The sequence below is a fragment of the Taudactylus pleione genome, unplaced genomic scaffold (genome assembly GCF_031769625.1).
Source record: "Taudactylus pleione unplaced genomic scaffold, aTauple2 ptg000689l, whole genome shotgun sequence".
Lineage (NCBI taxonomy): Eukaryota > Metazoa > Chordata > Amphibia > Anura > Myobatrachidae > Taudactylus > Taudactylus pleione.
Window position 1 is genome coordinate 1,723,966 of NW_028285091.1, and position 16,134 is coordinate 1,740,099.

Consider the following 16,134-nt stretch of genomic DNA (forward strand, 5'->3'; position numbering starts at 1 on the left):
ACCTCTTGTGCGAATTTGAGTCAAAAACAGCCTGCGACAGTCGAGGCCGACCCGACCCCCATACAAAACGCCCCACTAATCCTTGTAATTCTCTAAAAAAGGAGGATGGGATCGTAATTGGTAGAGCTTGCAACAAGTATAGGACCTTGGGTAAAATAGACATCTTGATGGTATTAATCCTACCTAACCAGGATAATTTCAATAGAGGCCATTTCTGAAAATCTACCTTAAACTTTTTAAGGAGAGGGGGAAAATTGAATTGAAACAAGTTTTATTATTAGTGGGGGATAAATGAACACCTAAATATTTGAGTTTAGAAGAGGTCCGGAGAAACGGAAAAGAGCCTTTGAGGCCCGTCACCATACTATCAGGAGGCGATATATTCATGGCTACAGAGGGAGAGAGATCACCGGAGCAGAGATGGTAGCAAGGAGATCATCGGCAAATAACACCAGTTTATAATAGGGATGTGCAGACTCGGATAGGTTCCAGTTTGTACGCTGAGTTCAGATTTTTCCCTCCAAAAAACAGGACTCTGAAAGAGGCAAAACGTCATCTTGCATGGACAAAAATCATCATTCCTGGATTTTTGTATTAATATTACTGTTACACTTGATAGCTCTCGTCAGTGCCTCCATACACAACACAAATATAAGGGGAGACAGTGGACATCCCTGACGGGTGCCATTTTGGATCAGAAAGGGGTCTGAGAGGGCCCCATTAACCCTTACTCTGGTAGAAGGAAAACGATATAGGGCCGTATTCAATTAGCCACGATAAGCCATTTTTGGCGAAAAGTTTCCACTGATGAAGACATTTCGCTAGATGAGAACTTATCCCCGTATTCAATTCCAATGACTTTTCGCCAGTGTAAAAAGTCGGCACCTTGTAACCAGCGGAAAAGATTTGCCTTTGAATGCAGGCAGAAAAAAGTGCAGAATTGGGGGTTTGGGGTGCAAAGTTGCGGTAACACCCCAACAGCCTTGGGACAGTCCCCCAAAGGGAAATTTAAAAAAACAAAAACTAAAACCTTTAGATTACCCCAAAAAAGTTTTTTAGTTTTGGGGGTGAAAAAGTTCAAAGTTGGGGGACAAACTTACAAACTAGCGAAATCGACTCCAGGGGGTCCCCCAAGTATGCCCCAGGTGTTTTTTTTGATTGCAGGTGTTTGCTGAAGGTGCGTTTTTTACATTTTTAAAAACCTCACTTTAGCGATTTTTTTTTTTTTTTTGTTAACCATGCTTGCTCCCATTTTCATGTACCCCAAATTTGCTGGGACTACTTATTTTTGCAAAAATCCTGCTAAATGCTATTCTTCACCACTTGTGCAAAGACGCTAAATAGCAGCTATTGAGAGCAATTAAGCACAACAAGTACCTTCAGCAGGGCTATTCAGGGGTATCCATAGTGATTCCCCATGTCAGTGCATCTTTTGGGGGGTGTCAGGCTGATTTCCCCAGCCCTTTTCGCCTGTTTGAGTTTCGCCGGGACGCGTTTTCGCGTCCTTTGGAATTGAATAGGGCGAAAAGCAGCCACGCGTACGAAAAGTTCACCAAAAACAGACGACGTAGGCGGAGAGTCCGGCAGGCGAAAAGGACGGGACTTTTCGAGGCTAATTGAATACGGCCCATAGCGCCAATATACGGTGAAGACACTGAGCGCCCAATCCCATATGACTGAGAAGGCCCTCCTTGAACTGCCAATCAATAATGTCAAAGACCTTCTCCGCATCTGTTGACAATAGGATGACGGGAGACCCAGCACCTTTAACATGATGGATAATGTCAATGATCTTAGAGGTGTTATCCTTGGATTCCCTACCCTGAACAAATCCAACTTGGTCTCCATGAATAAAGTTAGGAAGAAGGCAACTCAACCTATTTGACAGCATCTTAGCATACAATTTGAAATCATTATTTAATAGAGAGATGGGCCTACAACTTGTACATTGGGTAGGGTCTTTTCTTTCTTTGGGGATTATGGAAATATCTGCCTCAAGAGAACCTGGGTAGAAAAGCCCACCTTGTCAGATACCCCATTGCATGCCTTCCAAAAAAGTGGCATAAGTGTGGAGCGGAATGTCTTATAAAGCTCACTGGAAAGCCATCTGGGCTGGGGCCCTTCCCATTTGGTGTAGTCGACAGTGCTAAATCTAACTCCTCGTCAGTAAAGGGTCGGTCAAGGAAGGTCAGGTCATCTTCCGCAATTTGTGGGAAATTGACTGAGGAAAGATAATCTCTGACCGTCTCCTGAGGTGAAGAGAGGGCACCAGGGGTCGGTCTTTTCGTAAATGATAAAGATTCATATAGTAGTTTTGAAAGGCGGCTGCAATTTGGGGAAATGTGTGAACAGTATTCCCCCCCCCCACAGTTCTGAACAGAATGAACATAAGATTGTTTCCTCTGAGCTCTCAGCGCTCTGGCAAGCATTGTGCCAGGTTTGTTACCCCATTGATAACATTTGTGCCTACACTTCCGTAGATTTAATTTAGTTCTGTCCTGGAGAAGTTTAAGAGCCAATCTAGCTTCAGTGAGATCACGCTGTACTGACTCGTCTAACAAAGACTTAAGGGATGTTTCCAGAGACTTAATACGGGCCAGAAGTTGTCGCTGAGCCATCTTTTGCTTTTCAATTAGGACCCCAATTGTATAGAATTTCCCTGAGTCACACATTTATGCACTTCCCAAACCGCATCAGCAGGTGTATCTGGAACAGCATTAATAGAAATATATTCCGTAAAGGCCTTAAGAAGGTCAGTAAGCAAAAGCTTATTAAAACGCCATGTCCATGGTCTGGGAGGCATACAGTGGCATAAACTGGAGCGTGGTCAGACCATGTAATTTGGCCTATACGACTATGAGGAATATATTGAAGGCTCCCATGATGTATAAGGAAATAATCTATACGAGAGTATACCGAATGCAGGGTAGAATAGAAAGTGTAGTCCCTAACCATGGGGTGCTGAGTCCTCCTCAGATCTATCAATTGGTATTCAAAAAAGAGTTGACACTCTGCGATGGTCTTGTAGTTGAGCTTCGGGGTGTTCTAGAGGAGCAGTCTAAAACAGGGTCCAAAGACCTATTGAGACTAAACATCTCTATTACCACTAAACATCTCTCTCTCTCTCAGTGGCTCCAGAAGTCTTAATACCTTGCTAAAGAACTGTCTCTGTTTCTGATTAAGGGAATAAATGTTCACAAAAGTGTACAATTGGTTGTATAACTTGCATCTTAAAACCTGACACCTACCTTCCACTAAAGTATGACGGGAGACGTCAGAAACAGCAAGCCTACGAGAGAGAGAGTATAGCTACTCCCAAGGATTTACTCTGAGAGTTATTGCTACAGAACACATGGGGATAATAATAGTTTCCAAGCCTAGGGGCAGCTAACTGCTTAAAGTGCGTTTCCTGCACAAAAGCCAAATCTACTCTTTCCAAGCGAAGCTCACGCAACAGAGTGGAATGCTTCTCAGGGATATTAAGGCCCTTCACATTAAAGGAACATCATTTTATATCTACTGGATTAAGTGAAACCATGGGTGTAATTGTGGAATGGGTGAAACATGTATAGAAAGGCACAATAATATATGGATCCAATAAACAAAGTCAAGAGGAACAGTAGAACCAGTGACTGGGAAGGAAATAAAAAAGAAAAGGAAAAAAAAATGTGAGAAAGGGAGAAGAGGAAGTAAATAAAGAAAAAAAGAAAAAAAACAGTAAATATAAAAAAAAAACTAATAAAACATATCAATAAGAGAAAATATCCGCTGTTGGAACAGGTGGACAACCACAATTGACCCATGCTCCAAGGTCGGAGTGCATAACAACCCAACTGGGGTAAGGCGACAGCAACCGCTGCCCGGGATTAACAAAATGAAATATGAGTAAACGGTGGCATCAAAGAAACAGAATCTGCTGTGTGTATGGAAAAAAAAAGTCTTGGAGAGGTGGTATAGGAATAGAAAGCGCATTACAGAACTTGTCCAGATCATCAGGCGTCTGTAAAATGAGTTGACTGCCATCATGAGAAACTAGTACACTCAAAGGGAAGCCCCAACGGAACCGGATATTCTTCTGTTTGAGAGTGTCAGTGAGAGGCTTAAGGAGGCGACTCAGTAGTAGGCTGTTCCAAGAGAGGTCTGGAAAAATTTGAACTTTGTTGCTATTGAACTCAATACCATCCAGTTTGCGTGCTTTACTGAGGATCTCTTCTTTAATATGATGGTAATGGAGACGACAGATAATGTCTCTAGGGGTCTCAGATTGGAGATCCTTTGGGCAAAGAGCCCTATGGGCATGGTCAAAGAGGATCGTATTATCCGGCTCTGTGTCTGTGAATTCATTAAATACTTTTGGTAAGCACATCAATAATACCCGGACCTTGGACATCCTCAGGAATTCCGAGATACATAAACTGTTTTGTTGACCTCTGTTGTCGAGGTCATCCAACCTCTTCCCATTAGAAAAATAAAAAAATCACACACCTAGAGAAGGGAAGAACAAACAGCAGGAATATTAGCTGAAAAACACTACGGCATGTAGAGCCTCAGGAGAGAGATTCTTGGGTCGCAATCACCATGCACCCTCCCCATAGTATATGGGTGAGTTAGGGGGTCATGGCCAGATAGCCGCACACATCAGCCCATATGAACCAGCATACATCTCCACATAAAACATGGAGGATTGAGTAGTAGTATTGGGCAGTATAGAATATCCGAACAGCTAGTCTGAGCGGTAGCTGCTATACAGTAGAAGAAAGTGGCTTTATAAAAATGAAAAAGTATGGAATTATAAATGTGCTCACAAAGGGGAGCTCCAAGCCCAAAAATGTTATAGTAATAATGGACACTTACAGCAGTAATGGATTCTAGTGCATATATAAGTTGTTGCAGGCTAATGCACTATATCACAGAGAAAAGGGAAATCTATATTAGATATATATAAGTAGAGAACACTATAGGTAAAAAAAAAAAAAAGGGGATATGAAGGTATAAGAGGCAGTCTACACAGGGAGCCAGGAGCAACAGAGTCTGGAGAGGAGGGGGCAGGCAACCCCCAGAGGAAGACCGGCACCGCACTCCCCAGCCCCCACAGGGCTCACCACCGGCCAGGTAAAGGCACCACAGAAAGGTCTCTGAGGAAGGTGCTTCAGCAGGACCAATATGGGACAGCCTGCTCTCACAGAGCGCCAGATCGGAGCACACTGGGCGGCGGCCAGGTACAGGGGAGTCCCCAGTGAGGAAGTAGGTGCAGGCTACGGTCACTGTAATCACCCGGGGCAGGCGGCGGTAAACCACTACCAGCGGGCAGGAGGGTCTGCTGGTGTCAGGGATGGAGCAGGGAAGGATCCGGAACCTAAAGCTCACAGCCCGGCCGGATCCCAGGTAAGCAACACCTCTGCATGAGGAGGGAGGACAGGCTGCAAACCGCAAAGCCACAGATGACCCCCGGCTCCGCAGACCTAGTCCCCCAGTACAGGTAGGCTGCCCCTGGTCACTAGAGCAGATAAAGAGCCACAGGGAGTCCTAGTGAGGTTGGTAAGGGCCAAAATGTAGGACGCTGGGCAGGAGCTCACTCCAGGCACTTCCACTCGCACTGCCCACCAGGCCACGTTCCCCTGACCTGATCTGTTTATATACAGGAAAGGTTTCTTTACATTCTGAGGAGGTATGTATGCTAAGCGCCTATGAGGACTCAGACCATATGTTCCAAACAGGATGCTTTCATAATACCGACCGCAGAGATTCTGGCGCTCAGAATGCCGGTGCCGGAATCCCTACGCCTCTCAGAATCTCGGCGTCGGCATCCCGATGGTAAGTAGCAGGGAGAGGGGGAGGGTTAGGATACTGACCAACAGGTGTCTGTATCCTAACCCTGTCAGGATGCCGGCGTTGGGATTCTGACCGCCGGGATCCCGAGTGCTGGCATCCCGTACCCAACCCGTTCCAAACACGAATGAATTTGTATAAAGCATTTAAGCTTTTTTATACAAATCATTCATTAACCAAAGGTAACCAGCTAGGACCTTAAAACGCCGTATAGGCCCTCGTTATACAGATGTTAACCAACATTAAAGTGTTAGTGATATATTTGTTTTGTGTATTTATCAAAAAAAAGCCTAACCTACAAACCCTAGTGTCACGACCAGCCGGCTGTTTCTCCAGATACCTCAATCTGAGAATCACCAACAGTGACTTTTGGTTACCTTAGCACGAGCGTTTAGTCTAACACGGTACTGCCACCACCAACTAAGTTAACGGGAGTCGTTAGGTTCTCCCCTCAAATCTCAATATGCACACTCACATATAGGTATGTAGCTTTGACCTCACAGGCTCGTGAATTCGACAAGAACACGGAGAATACACTGGATTAAGAATTATTAATCAGAAAAATATTTACAAGGTTATTGATTACAGAAAAAGGTAGTACAAATATGGACAATACAAATATCACAAATAAGTTTCAGAAAATAAACAGAATTAAAATGAAAAAGAACCCAGAGTCTTTACATCTAGACTTCGTCGTGAAGGAGACACAGGAGCTTTGGATTCCGGCCAGTCGTCAGGACTCTCCTTGGGCACAAGAACCCTTATCACTGAGGGAGAAGCACAGTTATACCCTCACAGCTGCACTAGCCCTCACCTTTGGGTTTTTCACTCTTTCATTGCTGTACACTGGGCATTAAGAAATCGGCCACACCCTTCCATATTGTCTATAGGAAGTAGGGGGTCTTGAAACAGTGTGGAGGGGTCTTTAGAAACCAATAAGCAGATAACATACCCTACATTCCTGTCATCTCCCTCCTAAAGGATTTTATATCCCATGACCTGGCTTGACCAGGTCTGACCATCTGCATTAAGGATGTATCTCTCCCCAAACTTTATGGCCTGTAGAGATAAGAGATGGTTATCTAGATGCCTGGTTCCAGGAAGACAAATCTCCTCCAAGCTTTGTATTCCTACTGGTTAAATACAGGACACTGCCTAGGAACCATGTTGATACACACATTATATATATATATATATATATATATATATATATATATATATATATATATATATTACATTTACATGACATCATTCCTGGCGATTATTCTTGAGATAAACGCCACACCTAGGGACAGTCAATGGAAGCCATAACAAAGTGGCAGTAAGTTCCCTTGTAACCCCATTCCCAAAATGATGAAGTAGAGGGCTGGCCCACAGGAGATGCCAAATCCACAGTTAGGACAGTATGGATTTATCCTGCTCCCAAATTTATGTAAACCTATAGAGGTAAGTTATGCTCTAAGAAAGATACTCCCAAGCACTCTTCTTGTGGGAAAAGTTTAATGATTTTTAAAGTATGAACTATTGGATGAAGGACCCCAACTTTCTGTAGCACATGGTTCCCGAGAATACGGTCTACCCCAGAGGTTCCCAAACGTGGTCCTGAGGGCTCCCCAACAGTTCATATTTTAGTTTTTTTTTTTATGAAAGATCTATGTATAATTTTTTTGTGGCCCTCTTGTAGCAGGGAGTTTCTGAGACCGCATTATACTTTGTCATAATGACACAGAAAAATATCTGAGTCTGCGACACCAGGAATGTCAGCCTGCCAACGCAAAACTGAGGGTGCCAATGCTTTAATACGGACTACATCAACCTATTCAGAAAACAAGTATCTTATTTTATAGGAGAGAGATTGGAACTGAGTAAGCAAACTAGGGTACCCTTTTCACTCCACTCCAGAAAGACTGGGTTATCCAATCCTGGGGTAAATAAAGGGTTGCCCCATATGGGAAGATATGCAGAATATGTATGAAAACCCAATAATTCAGCGCAATTTTAAGTCAGAGAAAGCTGGTTCTCGCGACTTAACGTGAGTGTCGAGGCGCAAACAGCCCAGCAGCTGGCACTTTAGTCTGATTTCTCCTCAGGAGGGTGCGAGAAGAAATCCTTTAGTCAAACCAAACATTGCACTGAATTGAATAGCTCCGGGAGCTCCCTCCTGGGGCTATTCAGCATCACTTTGAATTGAATTGTGGCCAAGATTTGCAAACTAAAGTGACATCTTGTTTTTCTTAAGATTCCTTTTGAGGATAATGTGTCCCCTCTTTTCATAAAGTGATGTAGGTATGTAGGTAACAATTTTCAACCACAATAATCGCCTATACAGATTTATGAATCTGGGAGGTTTGGACCATCCCTTTTGAGTATCTGTAACCCTCTATAAAACTGGATGGTTGTTCCTATTAGGGAAACAATGGTTACAGTTTCTAATGGGTTTAATCTAACTTGCCTTGTGAAGGAACCTTCCTTCAATAAAACTTTTTCGAGTCAAGCGGAATATTCTGACCATAGACTGGACATTCTTAGGCCACTAAGACAAGTGGAAACGTTCGCAACCTGGATTTTTAACCCTGTGCTTATTCAATCTAATTGTGTTTAGTAGTAAATGATGGGTTGTCATATAAAGTGCCTCTTCACAAAGGTAACGGACAGGGCTGGCCTTGATCTTTATTTTGTTGGGGTGACTCTATAGCACTTCACATGGTGACCAAACTGCTGTATCCCGCACAGTGGACTCCTACCAACGATGACTGTAATTAGATATCCTGTGGTGTTACAAACCTGGGCCATGCTTTAAAATATTGGGCGCTGAATCAGTGTTCAGCGCAAGTTGACCGTAATTACCCAGACTTTGCCTGTACAGAAAGGAATGTGGAGAGTCACCCCATGTGCTGAGTTGTATCCATCTATGTTACTGCATCGTCCCTATCATATGCCCAGTTTCACTGCTGTCATCGCTATCAGGGCACTTTCACCAGCTCTATCCTTTGTGCAAGAGATCCAGCCGAAAACAGATGAACGCTTAACTTTGCATAGCTCCGATATGCCCTTTGGAGATGCTTCTGTGTTGTGTCTCTTTCAACTGTAGCTGCATGTGCACAGCCAACAACATACAAGATCTTTCTACAAAACTGACTTATGCTCAAATCTGCAGTAAAACATTGAGTTAAGCCGGTGCTAAGTAAATGACATTACCCAAGAAGTCCATTCTCCTAATGGTATGGCTTCATTTTGAACATTAGAGGCCACCTAAACATCACAATATGATCTGGCCACTGTAAGGTTGTAGCCTTTGCAGATGACCTAGTTCCTGTGTTACTTTTCCAGCTATATTTATCCACAACCTTATGCAAGAATGTTATTTTAAATATCAATAAAATTCATTATCCTTTTCTTGCTCAGCTTCTTAACTTTACAATGTGGCTTCCTTTGCACCAAGCCTTCAAGAAAATATGTTGCCATCCACAGACTAATGTTAAGTTTCTGTGTACAAGGTCATACCCTTATCTACGGTATGTTTTCAGATTTCTGCAGTCCATGCCTTGCCGGTTTCTTTAGGAAGCGAGCAGAAGTTTTTGGGGAGAGACTTCTTGAGAGAAAATTATTAGGAAAAGGTGGGTCTAAGCTTTCTATGCAGATTGTTGACCTTTTTTAGGGTACTGCACAACACATTTACTTTGCCTTTCCACACTGCTGGAGATGTGAAGACTCTAGAAGTACATTGCTCATAGCTTTTGGGAATGTCCTAAAATCAAACACTATTGTTAAACATGTCCCCTTATTTAATGTGATTACTGGTGTTGACATTTCCCATTGATTCTTCCTGTTTATTGTTGTATTATAGGGTTAGAACATGAGATGTCTTCTTATATACTTAGAAATCGCTGCACATGGTGTCATTCCTGCTTTACCTATAATGCGATGGGCTGCTTAGGTTACTGTAAACACATCACCTGATAATCACATTATCACAATGTACTCAGTCACTGTGTGTCTCCTACAGATGGACCCAGAAGCAGAAATACCATAGACAGATGTCCCCGTCCTCTGTATTCCCAGGACTGTACAGAGGAGAATCACAGGATCCCACAGGAGGATCAGGTAGATGGGATGTAAAATACATTTCACTATATGATCTGTAGAGAAGTTGTGTGGGTTTAATTCTCTGATATTCTTCTTTATTATATCAAGTAATCTCAGCAATTATTACATTATTTTATTGTTGTATTGGTGATTTAGTGTACAAGTCGGACTGATATCAAGGCAGAAGATACAGAGGGAGAAGAAGAGCCGTATATGACTGATATTAAGATAGAAGATCTAGAGGAGGAGGAAGAGATTTATGTGACTGATATTAAGGTAGAAGATTCAGAGGAAGAAGAAGAGACGTATGTGACTGATATAAAGGCAGAAGATATAGAGAAAGAAGAAGAGACATATGTGACTGATATTAAGGTAGAAGATATAGTGGGAGAAGAAGAGACATATGTGACTGATATTAAGGCAGAAGATATGGAAGGAGAAGAAGAGATGTATGTGAGGGGTGATCAGCAGTGTAAGGAGGAGGCAATCCCTACAGATATCAGCACAGGTTAGTAATAATCACTTAATGCAGAGAATAGTCACTGGCCGGATCCATGTTCCCCCCACATGGACACTGGAAGAAATAACTTCTTGCATAAATGTGTTCCCTCTTATTGGAGCAGGGCACCTGGAATATCACTGTAAATGCAGTAAGTCTTTTTCAGTTGCTGTTATTTTTGAGAGACGGCTTATCGGTGTAACATTGTGAGATTGGAAATCCCATGTTAAGCATCTTCTGTAAAGGTCATTTAGTAGGATGGTGTTAGCTTCACCACCACATTACTTTGTTTGGTTGTACACCAGGGAGTACCTGTGTGTCTGTATATATTTGTGGAAATGTTCCAATGATGAGCCATGCAGTTACAGTATGTGGGAATCCTAGATTTATTTAAATTTCCAAGTTTAGATATAGCATTGCTTCCTGTGGCAAGAGCGAACCTTGATGCTAAAGACTAATACGTAAGTTATCCTGTTGAGATGATGGGAGGTCTGCCCTCATTATAACCCATGGGATAAGTAAGCTGGCTTTAAGACCCTGTTCATTGGCCCAGTCGAATCTAGTAATAATTGGTTGGATCTGCGCAATCTAGCTCCCCTGCCATATTGGTTACCCTGTCCACTAAGTTTGGTGCATTAATTCATATGCGTATTTGAATTATTGGAATGGGAGAAGATTATTATTATTTTATTTTTGTAAAGAGCACCTGTTGCTGTAATGTATGTGTGTACCACCTTGTACTTCCAAATGTATCATCCCTACCAAAGAGGGATGAGTAACAGTCCTTGCAAGGACTTTTCAAAAGCAATAATCTGCATTCTGTTTCAAGATCTGGCATGAATCCCGTTACCGGCTATCATACCTGCATATAAGGGCTAGCACTGTAATCAATTCTACAGCTATCCTGTATTGAACAAATTATGCGGGCAGGAGGAACCAGCCACAAATTGCAGACAGGTAGCTGCAGCAACTACACACAACACCCAGATGTAAGCGGTTCTAGGTGTTACTGGAGGAGAAAGATGGCTGTGACTATTCTACTACAACTAGTGTGTAGTTGGCACTCAGGCATTGAAGTGTCTGGTGGCTGAGTAATGACAGGTTACTGACGGTGAAAAAGATTTCCAAGACAAAGCATTACAACCACAGACAAATTGACAGTAAATTATAGATTACCAGGCTAAGCTTATCCTGTCACTTATTCTCTTTGCTCTGTTGCTACAACTATCACTTACATCCTCTTCTATCAGTACAAACTAATGACGAAAATATATCTGCCCAGTGGGGAGTCAACAGCCATCAGTCCCTATTAGATCACATCATGTCACTGTGTATTACCAGCCCAGAGATCTGACCAGTCTCCTCCCCACACTCTCTGGTGTATCTCATACATCAGGAGCCATCAACCCCTATTATACTCCTGCTCTCCCCATCACATCATGTCACTGTGTATTACCAGCCCAGAGATCTGACCAGTCTCCTCCCCACACTCTCTGGTGTATCTCATACATCAGGAGCCATCAGCCCCTATTATACTCCTGCTCTCCTCCTCACATCATGTCACTGTGTGTTACCAGCCCAGAGATCTGACCAGTCTTCTCCCCACACTCTCTGGTGTATCTCTTACATTAGTACAAGGAACGTCTGAAAGTGACTACCTCACTGATTATTAACATGAGATCCCATGTGGCATTTCTCCCAATCCTACTCGTGCGTTACCACATGTGACATTACCCATAATCCTCCTGGATAGGATGTGTTTTTAGTTTATACTCTAATGTTCTCAGCTTCCAATGCTGGGCACCCACTGAACATATATATCTGCAGATCGAGTGATCTGCAGATATATCTGTAGGTGATCGTCGTTCATATACACTGAAAGACCATCGTCTACCAGGCAGCCACGGGTCACACTGGCCGGGGGGGGTCAGCCCCCCTTCCCACGGCTGCCACTGCGCCCATACACAATTGCCGATGGACAGATATATCTGCCCATCGGCTGTGCAGCACAGCCGACGCAATATGTCTGCGAACGGCGTCGTTCGCAGACATATCGCTGGTATACTTTGGCCGACCGGCACCCGATAAATATTGTTCGAGCAATTATCGGCCAATATATCTGCCAGTGTTTACCCAGCTTTAGGCTCCAGTGTGTGTGTGTGAGGGCAGTGTCTGAATGGGTGTCGTTGTTGGAAAATGCTACTGGCTAATGCGGCTTCCTGTCCTATGGTGTAATTGATATACAAGAATGAATACTCTGAGCTAAAATAAACCACCAGTTTTGTTTTAAACGTACAAATATTTGATTAGTAATAATCTGCATAAAAATAATCACACATATAAAAATATTAATATGCTGCATCAACTGAAATCACAATTTCGGGATTAGGAAAATGAACACTGATTTAAACAATCAGAGCCACTTTCAGCCAGCACTCATCACATAGACTGCTGTGAATCCAGATGAGCCAACACATTGACAGCCAGAAGTTGTTATGGACTGGAGTGTATTGTGGCTGCTATGCTGTTACTATATTGGTGGATTATTAGGCAAGAAGAGTTCAGCAGAAGGGTAGGTGTGATCCAGACCTAAGTATAAACAGACGTACGGAAAGTGATCTCTAGCGTTTACACTTTACAGTGTATGATGATATTGTAACTTGGAGGTCTATGTACTTATTATCGCACTGGGAATTTTTTTAATTTTTATGAAAATATCCCCGCTATGTACCAAGGGGAACTCGCAGGGACAGCGGTTGCGATAACTGCTGTCCCGGCAATTGTATAGTCTTTAATAGAAGTGAAAGACTACCTCCGGGGAAGCTGACACTGCGTATACGCACAGTGTCCGCTTCAGGGGCCGCAGGGGAGAAATCGAAGGATCTCTCTCCTGCACCTGGAGGCTCCATAGGCTTACAGTAGTTAATTCCCTTAGTAAGTCTGTAATTATCCCACCTGCTTCCACAGAGAAATCCTTAAAACATGGCCTGCTGGGGATACTTAAGGGTTGCAGTTGAGAACCACGGGTTTATCCCAATCTTTCGTTTTGGCATTTAGTGTCCAGACTCTTTTATATTAATATCATCCTAAGGATGTAGAGGTAGTTAGACAGAAGGTACTTTCAAATGATGAGGTCTCGGGACCTTAAATATTTTCTTTTACACTCTATTCACTTAATTTTGTTCCACCTTTTTTTTGTAAAATTTTCAATGTTATTTGCGAATTCTGCACATTTGAATCACTGCACATTTTGATTGAAATCCACATGTTGTATAATTTTCTAGATTTAGGGCCATATTCAATTTGAGGCGAAAAGTCAGTTATGGGCGATAATTTGACGTCATTTTCGCCTGTTTCTCTTTTGCCCATATTCAATTTCAAAGACTTTTCGCAGGTGCGAAAAGGCTTTGTTAAAAAACGGGGATAAGTTTTCACCATATAATACATAGATACATAGAATTTGATGGCAGATAAGAACCACTTAGCCCATCTAGTCTGCACCTTACATGGCGAAAAAAAGTGCAGAATTGGGGTTTTGGGGTACAGACTTAAAAAAAAAAAAAAAAAAAATAGCCTGCACCCCTGGGAGGGTCCCCTAAAAGTATTCTGTGTCAAAAATGTTTTTTTAAAAAGTCCTCCAGACACCCCAAAAAATGTACTTTCATTTTGGGGGCAAAAAAAAATAATATTGCGGAACAAAGTTTTAAACTTGCGAAATTGATTCAGGGACGGTTCCCATGTATGCGGCAGGCGTTTTCTAGCATGCGGCAGGTGAATTTTTGAAGAATTTTAAAAAATGACTTTAGGGACTTAAAAATATGCTTGCACCCATTTTCATGTACTCCAAATTTGATGGGCATAGTTTAAAAAAAATAAAAATAAATGCTATTCTTCACCCCTTCTTCACAGGCCAAATTGGGGGTACCCATAGTGATCCCCCATGTCAGACCATCTTTAGGGGGGTGCCAGGATGATTTCCCGAAAATGGCAGAACTTTTCCATACTTGCCTTTCCGCAGAGTCCCGTTTTTCGCCGGTTCCAAATTGAATACGGGGATAAGTGGGCACGCGCCTGATACTTTATCCCTGCAGAAGCCTCAGATGATGGCAAAAAGTCCGAGCTCTGACTTTTCGCCACAAATTGAATAGGGGCCTTAATTTTGTTGATTGAATGCAGTTTTCTTGATGGTATGCAGTTCGGGTTGGAATGTGTTAGAAGAAGGTTATTTCCTTCGGTACGTAATTCAGATCTATTATATATCAGCATGCAACTTTTATTTTCTAGCTTTGTTTTGGTATGAACTATAGAAAAGAAAACTTTTCTCCATTTTGCAAAATCCCTATTTTTGTGTAAAAATGTGGGGATTTCTTACGGAACCCTTTGGACAGCCCCTGTAATGATACTTTAGCGAAAAAATAAATTTTCATGAAAAATGCGCATAATGTATTGGGGCTGGTATTTCGGAAGGCCATAAAGATGTGCCAAGTGTTTGGCACTCCGAAATACCAGACCCAATACGTTAAATGCATTTTTCACGGGAAAAAAATAAATTTTTACTGAAATTTCAGCGGTTGTTTTTCACCAAAGTACGCAACTTACACATTTTTTTTTCGTGATAAAGTATCATTAGGGGGGCTGTCCAAGGGTTCTGTAAGAAATCCCCACATTTTTGTACATAAATAGGGATTTTGCAAATTTGTTTTGCCTGCCGTAGGCTGGAGAAAAAGTTTTCTCCAGTTTTTAGGCGAAAAACGGCCATTTTTTGCCATCGTTGGCGAAATCAGCAGCAAATTGGCACAATTCGCAAACGACAGCGAAAACGGCCAAGTTCGCCTATGGGGTGGGTCTATTCACTGTGATTGGTAATGTGGTGGTGACATATTTTCAGTCAATGATGTATCTGCTAAACAAAACAAACCGATTTGCTGTTTGCACATTTACAACCATTATAAAGTGTTCATAGTATGCAGATTTAAGTTAAACAACAGAAGATCTGTAATACACTAATATTCTGAAAACCTTATCCTCACTGTAAAATAATGTCCATTATCATACATTTATTTTATTTCCAACAGATCAGTGTCAAAGCAGGAATGGCTTGGAGAGACATCTCATTTTGTCTCCAGATTTGAATATAAAAGATTCCCAAGGAGAAAACCCCATTACCCTAAACATACATCCAGTGCTTCACACTGCAGAATTATCATCTAATTCCTATAACCTTGAGGAATGTTCTCTTGATGATTCAGGCGATAAAAACTTTTCCTGTTCTGAGTCTGGGCAAAGTTTTACATTTAAATCAAGTCTTCATAGGCATCAGAGAATTCACACAGGTGAGAAACCATTTTCATGTTCCGAGTGTGGGATATGTTTTACATATAAATGCTCTTTTGTTGTACATCAGAGAAGTCACACAGGTGAGAAACCATTTCCATGTTCCCAGTGTGGTAAATGTTTTACACGGAAATCAAATCTAATTGTGCATCAGTGATATCACACAGGTGAGAAACCATTTCCATGTTCTGAGTGTGGGGAACGGTTTACAAACAAATCGTGGCTTGTTGTACATCAGAGAACACACAGATGAGAAACCATTTCCTTGCCCTGAGTGTGGGAAATGTTGTACAGAGAAATCAAGTCTTCGACATCAGCGGTTTCATACAGGTGAGAAGCCATGTGCTTGCTCTGAGTGTGGGAAATGTTATTCACAGAAATCATAT

General features: G+C 42.2%; 2 protein-coding genes across 2 annotated transcripts in view; one reads left to right on the forward strand and one right to left on the reverse strand.

The window, feature by feature from the left end:
- LOC148477813 (uncharacterized) overlaps positions 1–16,134 on the reverse strand; it is a 204,395-nt gene that overhangs the window by 92,407 nt on the left and 95,854 nt on the right. The gene's annotated exons all lie outside the window — the stretch shown is intronic.
- LOC148477818 (uncharacterized) overlaps positions 1–16,134 on the forward strand; it is a 55,094-nt gene that overhangs the window by 3,503 nt on the left and 35,457 nt on the right. The window contains exons 4-6 of the mRNA XM_088456153.1: positions 9,836–9,933; positions 10,072–10,423; positions 15,490–15,747. Coding sequence (XP_088312279.1) covers positions 9,836–9,933; positions 10,072–10,423; positions 15,490–15,747 — 708 coding nt within the window. The remainder of the gene's footprint in view (positions 1–9,835; positions 9,934–10,071; positions 10,424–15,489; positions 15,748–16,134) is intronic.